The sequence below is a fragment of the Cynoglossus semilaevis genome, chromosome 5 (assembly GCF_000523025.1).
Source record: "Cynoglossus semilaevis isolate Cse_v1.0 chromosome 5, Cse_v1.0, whole genome shotgun sequence".
Classification (NCBI taxonomy): domain Eukaryota; kingdom Metazoa; phylum Chordata; class Actinopteri; order Pleuronectiformes; family Cynoglossidae; genus Cynoglossus; species Cynoglossus semilaevis.
The window spans coordinates 6,592,928-6,600,304 of NC_024311.1; the positions used below are offsets into that span (position 1 = coordinate 6,592,928).

General features: G+C 37.0%; 1 protein-coding gene across 1 annotated transcript in view; it reads left to right on the forward strand.

The window, feature by feature from the left end:
* hsd17b12b (hydroxysteroid (17-beta) dehydrogenase 12b) overlaps nt 1-6,992 on the forward strand; it is a 14,704-nt gene extending 7,712 nt beyond the window's left edge. Inside the window, exons 7-11 of the mRNA XM_008310158.3 lie at nt 440-474; nt 1,892-1,973; nt 2,479-2,544; nt 2,695-2,844; nt 5,660-6,992. Of these exons, the coding sequence (XP_008308380.1) occupies nt 440-474; nt 1,892-1,973; nt 2,479-2,544; nt 2,695-2,844; nt 5,660-5,767 (441 nt within the window). The 3' untranslated portion in view covers nt 5,768-6,992. The remainder of the gene's footprint in view (nt 1-439; nt 475-1,891; nt 1,974-2,478; nt 2,545-2,694; nt 2,845-5,659) is intronic.
* The last annotated feature ends 385 nt before the right edge of the window (nt 6,993-7,377 follow it).

Consider the following 7,377-nt stretch of genomic DNA (forward strand, 5'->3'; position numbering starts at 1 on the left):
ACACATTTTAATGGACCACAGCAATTAAAATAAGTGTTTTGGTCTCAGTCTGTGCATAATAGACCTTACATAATTACCTTCACACGCGCGCACACACACAGAATAATGACAAAATGCTCAGAAAGTCCCCTCAGCCCCTGTTATCTGGTCTGCAGTTCACAGAGAGTGAGCTGAAGTCCACCCACTCTCCTCATGTCTAATTTATGTCATTCAGTCATTTTTTTAAACTGCTCCTTCTTCTGTTGTGATCACTCCATCTTCCTTCACACACACACACACACACACACACACACACACACGCCCGGTCCACACAATCACACAGTAAAATTTACTGAGCCCTCCTCTGCTCACTTGTCGACTACCCACACACAGCATCAGACTTCCTTTGGTCTGTCTTTGGTTGTTCCTCTGTTTCTTACACTCTCTTCTTCCTCTCTAGATGACGCGTCTGGTTTTACCTCAAATGGTTGAGAGGTAAGTTTGTCTGACTTCAGCAACACACTGTTTATCTCTCTTTTCTCAAGACTGGATTTTGACTGACTTTAGCTATAAATCCTATGTGATATACAATAAATATTATAATACTAAATGTGTTTAAATGTAATCTGTATGAATACTTTCTATTTTTTTGAAAAAAATATTTATTTTCATGCACTAATAATATCTGCCTACTGCTTTAAATATTTACCCATTTATAAAAAAAAAAAGTATTATTGGTGCAATAGGTGCAGTACCTACCGGTACGTTCAGTGCATACCGAACACTACATATACTGCAGTTTCAAGCAATGCTGTTGTTATTTACTTCTCATGCGTGAGCATTAAATTATTTATAGCACTTATTTTAAATAATGCTGACAGTTCTTTGTTGCAACTCTGTGAATTTTTCCACAGTCTTCCAAGTAAAGGATTATCTCATTTTACAGTATCTCATCATCACATTCTCTCATAAGTTGTGGCTACTGCAGTATAGTTTGGTTTTGGTCAGCACCAAGTCTGGAGTCCTTGTTCTGCCTAAAATGTTGCCTGTGCTTGTTTAAGTTTTTGCCACAAAGTTGACATGTATTCATCAAACTGGTGTAATTACTGGTGCAAATACTTTGCTTTGCACTTTACTGTATCTACTGAGGCTTGGGATATTATTTTGTTCTCTTATCACTACATCATTTGGCATATGGATGATATTTTGCAGTGTGAAGTCAAATGATACTGAAGAGCCCATTGATGCAGAGACGCACCTGTTTAGTAGATGAAAAGACAACAAGGAAGTCTATAGTTTTTCAGCAGGCTAGTACACTGCCTTATGCTACAAAAATGTCCACAGGAAAAGTTAGACTGATTGGAAAAGAAATCTATACTTATGTTTACAGCTGTTGTTTGAAAAAGTCTAAGAGGAAGAACACTGAGTATGACCTAAGTTATGAGCCGAACTCTGTGTCAACATATACTGTAAGGATTCTGTTGTGTTCCGTAAAGTAATTTGTGTGAAAAGTACACAGTAGAGGCACCATTCCAACTTCTGTGGATTTAAGGTGCTCTGTTCGACTCGCTCTCAGTCTGCCAGTGATTGGGACAAATTTGTTCATTTTTTTAACATCTTGTATCTTTGTGGAATATTCTATGACTGTCAGAAGTCAGAGCAAAATACCAAGTTGTAAATATTGCAGCGTTGATGTTAGTGTTTGTTTGATCTCGTCAATATCTGCCGACTTGTCTTTGATGTACAACAAAAGCAGTGCCTGCTCAGCTTACAAGCATGTGGTAGTGCATTCACTCATCGTGCGATTGATTTCACGCTCAAGTGTTTTTTTTTTTTTCTTGTTTTATGTGTCTTGTGTTGTGTTACTCTTTGGTGTAACGCAGTATTTGATCATGTACCTGTATGTTTCCAGGAAAAAGGGGGTCGTCCTCAATATCTCATCTGCCAGTGGGATGTACCCCGTTCCCCTTCTTACCGTCTATTCTGCTTCCAAGGTAATTATAATGCAGTGTGTGAACTTTTCTTCAAGGGTGAACTAAAGTGTTTTTTTATGGACTCGGCTGAGGAGAAACACAACCGTGAACAACAGATGTTAGTCCAACATTTATGGAGACGAATGAATAAAGCGAAGAATTGTCTTTTCCATTTTTGCCGTTTTTTTAACAGTTGTGTACATAAACAAGTCAGTGATTATATCGTATATTGTGGCGGTGTAATAATTTTAAATGTTAACACGAGCATTTGGCATCATAATGTTTTATATCTGTCTTCTGTGTATTTCCTAACTCAAACCATCCTTCTGTTTACAGATTTCACTGATTTATTTTCCCAATCTTTACACTTGATTATCCTACTCATAGCAACCCAAAGTTGAAGTTGCTCCATGTAATAATTGCCCTTAGTTCTTAAAAAATCTCTTTTTCTTTTTTAATTAAAGTTCCATGATTGTATGTTTTGTTGAGCATTTATCACATTTTAAACAATGTTGACATTTTTTAGGCATTTGTGGACTTCTTTTCAAGGGGACTACAGGCTGAATACAAGAGCAAAGGCATCATCATACAGGTTAAAATGTTATTATCTTGACCATTAAGTACATGGTTATCATTTCGTAGAATTTAAATATGAAATTGACCCCTTAAATGTCATTTAGTCCCATAATTGTTGAACCGTTGTTGTCAGCATGTCTAATCTGAGTTTCTCATTGTCCTACAGAGTGTTTTGCCATTTTTTGTTGCCACCAAACTGAGTAAAATCCACCGTGCTACACTGGACAAGCCCAGCCCTGAGCGATATGTTGCGGCTGAACTCAACACTGTGGGGCTGCAGACTCAGACCAATGGCTACCTGCCCCATGCAATAATGGTAAACCTGATTATTTGGAGGCAACAACCTTCAATCTTTAGAGAACATCTGTTTTTTTTTTGTTCACAAACTAGATATTTTTTATAAACTTCCTAGAAGAAGAAATCTATAGTAATTAACCCAGAACACTAGCATACAGGTAAAGAGCAGGAAAAAAACCTTTTTGACTTTAATTTGTAAAACATGATTCAATCTAGAAATGGATCCTTTCAGAGCCCTTAAAAAATCAAGACAGAGACTAAATGAGAAACACAGGGTGAAACAAGAGACTTTCCTGTTTTTTATAAAATGTTTATTGGTCATAGGTTTGGCCAAAAGGACTAAATATAGTAGACTCCAGCGAAGGCTTACACTTGGCAAACAAAAAAGAATGACTTTCTTAGCATTAAATTAGTTTTACAACTCGTGTTTGTTCAAATCTAGGATAGTTTTCTGTGTCTTATAATTGTTTTTATTTTTAGCTTAAAATTGTAGTCCAAAAATAGGCTACAAAAGCATGAGGACTGCAGTGTTTAAAAAAAGAGAAAACTTAAAACAAATAACTACAAAGCTCCACAATACCTGTTCTGTTTAGGCCTCAGTGTTTTTGTCATTTTTTTTCTTTAAACTGACCACTGATCCCAGTCAAAAATGTTTTTTTTTTCCTGGAACTAGCTGTGATTCTTTGTAACCCCAATGCAGGAGGTAAAACAGACTCTGTGATCTTACTGCTTTCAAGGTCTGACATTGCAGCGTTGTCAAATAACTCATCAGCCCACAATTTCTCTTTATACCCAAGCACCTCTCCTCTGCTCACCTCGATTTACTGAATTAATTTTGTGTCAACAGTTACTATAGCATCTGTCAACAAGTAAACATCCTGTGAAATAATAGAGTATAATGCTTCACTACCTTGCAGCATTCCCTGCATCCAAACACAGTAATTACTCCATGGAGCAAAAGCATGACAAATGAGACTGAAACAAATCTGGTTCTGATGTGTTGCCAGGTGTCTTTGTTTTAGTCGAGTTCAAAAAGGGAGATCAATCAGTTCCTGGTCTCCTTCCACATTTCTCATGCCTTTGTATGTGTCGACTATGGTTGCATGATGTGATCTGAATATCAATGATATTTGCTGCACATATCGGTGACAGCACCATTCATTTCACATGCACATGCAGTCGATAAATCATATTCAGAATATAAAGGCTTTTGTTGATCCTCAGCAGTTTGGTACAGATAACAGGAGCAGGCACAGATCTCTCCTGTCAACAGCTCCTGTATGTCAATGAATCACCACTTTCAGACAGGTTGTGTCAGCTGTGATTATCTAGTCACATCCCTTCAAACTGGATGAACATCTTTACATTTCCACCAACAATACAGAGCACAACACTCTGTCATTTAGACTTCTGTTTAGCTGCAGTCCTCATGTTCTCTGTATAATGTGTATCAAGGAGTACAAATCGTAAAACTGTCTGCTTTAAGATGCACACAGATCATTAGGGCATTCAATGTAAAAACACAGCGGGAAAAAAAAGAAAATCATAATTAGGCCAGAGCGGGAAAAAAAGCAACATTCAACATTTCTCTTTGGGGAGTCAAGATGAAAAAAAGATGACAGTTGTGACACAGCAGCAACTCATTCCAGAAGTGTGAAAACAAATGTCCTCAGAAAACCTGTGGTTCATTTCCCTCAAAACTCTGGCTCATAGACCTGAATAGTCCAGGAATAATATTCTCATGTGGGAATCTTCACAGTTGACATAACGCCTTAACGTGATTAAGAGATGTTTTATGATCTACATTCCACAGTGTGCTTTGATCTGTGAACTGCAGAACGGTGAGACTCAGCACTTAAAGTACTGGAATAATGACATAAACCTACTTTGAAAGTTGTCACAGATGCCAATTATCCCTCAGGGAATGTGACATAAATGGAGAAATGTATATTTGAATAAAATCAAAAGTCATTTTAATTCTCTAGTCTTTGAATAGTGATCCACTTCATATATAGTATTGACATCAGCATTTTTTTGAGTGCATGAAAAAATTATGAGTCCATTAGGAAAAAGCTGCAGTAATGAATAAATGCATTTCAACCATTTCTAAAAAGCAAACATATGCAAGTATTCTTCCTTACTGACCCAAAATACTACTTCAGTGAGGCGTGCTGATGTCAACTCTTTAGTCACACAGTCATTTACATTATCACCAATACTAAATTGCAGCTTTAAAGCAAAGGTGTGTAATACAGTTATTATAACAGTAAGTCAACAGTTAAAGCCGTTGTGTCATAAAATGTTCCCTTATTTAGGAAGTGTGTGTGTGTGTGTGTGAGTGAGTGTGTTATTGGGTGTCCATGTGTGCTTTGTGTGTGCTTGGGAATTCTAAAAACAACACCAGTAGTTTAATTTCTTCACACGTCTTGGTGATTAAATTCTCAAAACAAATTAGGCATTAAATATTTAATTGCTTTAATTACAGCAAACCATGATTCTGTGAAACAGTTGCAAATTTCTGTCCATTTAGAAGAGTAATTTTACATCCGTTTACATCTAACAAAAGTAGAAAGTTGTTCTACAGAAAGTCGAAGCAGGCATCCGTTAAACACTGAAATGTAATTTTTCACCTTTGTGTGCGTCAAAAAAAAAAAAGTGCAGCTGCTGTAGCAATTTGGCCCAGAGTAGATGCGACACGACTCGGGTGTAATTTCAGAGAACATTGAAACAGAGCCTTCTCCCACTGAATGGCTGAAGGAATAAAAGTAGAAGCTCAGTTGTTTTTTTTTTTTCTCTAAATGCCACTGGCTGATCATGTAATTCTCTCTGTGAAGGGTTGGGCGACTACTGCTCTGCTTCCTGCCAAGATCGTCACCAGCCAAATGATGGGAATGATGTTGGCGCAACGTGCTCGTTACCTGAAGAAGCAGAAGCAGGGGTAGCGTGAGAGAAAGCGGCAGTGACCAGGGGAGAGAACCAGGAGTTGACTCCTCATCCGATTACCAAACCACCATTATCATGGACCAATTAAAAGAAATGTGACCATTCGATTCTGCCGCTCACGTTTTTCTTTTTTTTTTTATATATATATATGTGGTCAATAATAACAACCTAAAACTTCTGCACTACAGTTTGCTGTGTGACCAGCTTTAATGTACAGGATGGCAAAACTGTAACTTAAACCAATGATCACATACAATGATGTCTGTCAACATTGTATGTGAACATTGAGTTGACAGGAAAAGGTAATTTGGAAAGACTGCATTGTCTTTGTCTGGGGTTGACAGTTCATCAGCACTGGCTTTAGACATAGATTAACTTTGTATTTGGATCACATGTATTAGTAAGAGCCTACAACGTACAAACTAAAATGAGTTTGTTTTTAAGTGATAGGTACTGTAAATGGCTACGTTTTCTTCTGAAATGCTTGGACACAAATTTAGGTGAGTGCTTGACAGAATTCCACGTGGTGTTGGGGAATTTTATGCAGTGATACTTTAGGCTTTTTATTGGAACTATAGCTGTGGCAGTATCAAAATCTTTTGATAGTCTTTATTTTTTTTATCAGCAAACAGCAAAAACATTATCAGCGTGTGTTATTGTGTGTTTTAATTAATCCTTCGAATCTGTTTTTTCTGTTTTCACTGTTGTGTCACAGTTTAGGGTCCACATGGACAATAAGACATCATCATCTTAAATCTCTGTTCTTAATACGCCAGCATGGAGGGACCTTGCTGCTTTGGTATTAAACTGTGTTTTGTTTACATCCAAAATAAACAGTAAAATTAATTCCTGCAGATGGCTAAACTGCATTGGCTCTTTTCGACGTATCCGAGCCTGTAAAAGTAGGTAGTGTGTCAAATTCTTTAATCTCACTGTTTTCATCAGCTGTTGTCGCAGATTTAGAAAAATCTTCAACCAAATGTGACAATGAGACTCCAATGAAATACGTTTTCCACCTTCTTCTCATTTTCTGCACTGTTTGGATTTGTCCTCCGTCTATTGTTAAACTGAATAATTACTGTTTTAAAAAAGGCGTCAAACATTACACTTGTACTAACGGGGAAATGGGGAGGAGCAGAAATAGAACACCTGGATACAACTGTGGTTGTAGTATTTGTCCTTGGAAAACTGCACATTAAAAAAAGATTTTCAGATAACATCTAACAGATGTCTCTGTTTTAAGTCCCTTGATTTTTATTAATTTGTCCTTCTGTGGTTTACTGCACTGCTTGATGTTTTTGAGGACACTTTAAGCCAATCTTCACCAAGGCCTGATAAGAAAGTATCTTTTTTTTAATTAAACTTAGTTCTTGTGCAGAAGCAGGAAACAACATGTAGTTTCTAATAGTACATGGTTCTTATTATTGGACACGTAGCTGTGGAGACAAAATGTTAACTTTAGAGGGAGTAAGACTAACATAACAAAAACAATTATTGTTGTATTTTAGTTTTATTTCAAAGTGCGCTTTGTTAAAGGGTCGATTACTCGTCAAAGTGTGGAATACTCTTTACTTCCTATGCAAGTCAAAGCCAAACCCCAAGTACTAGG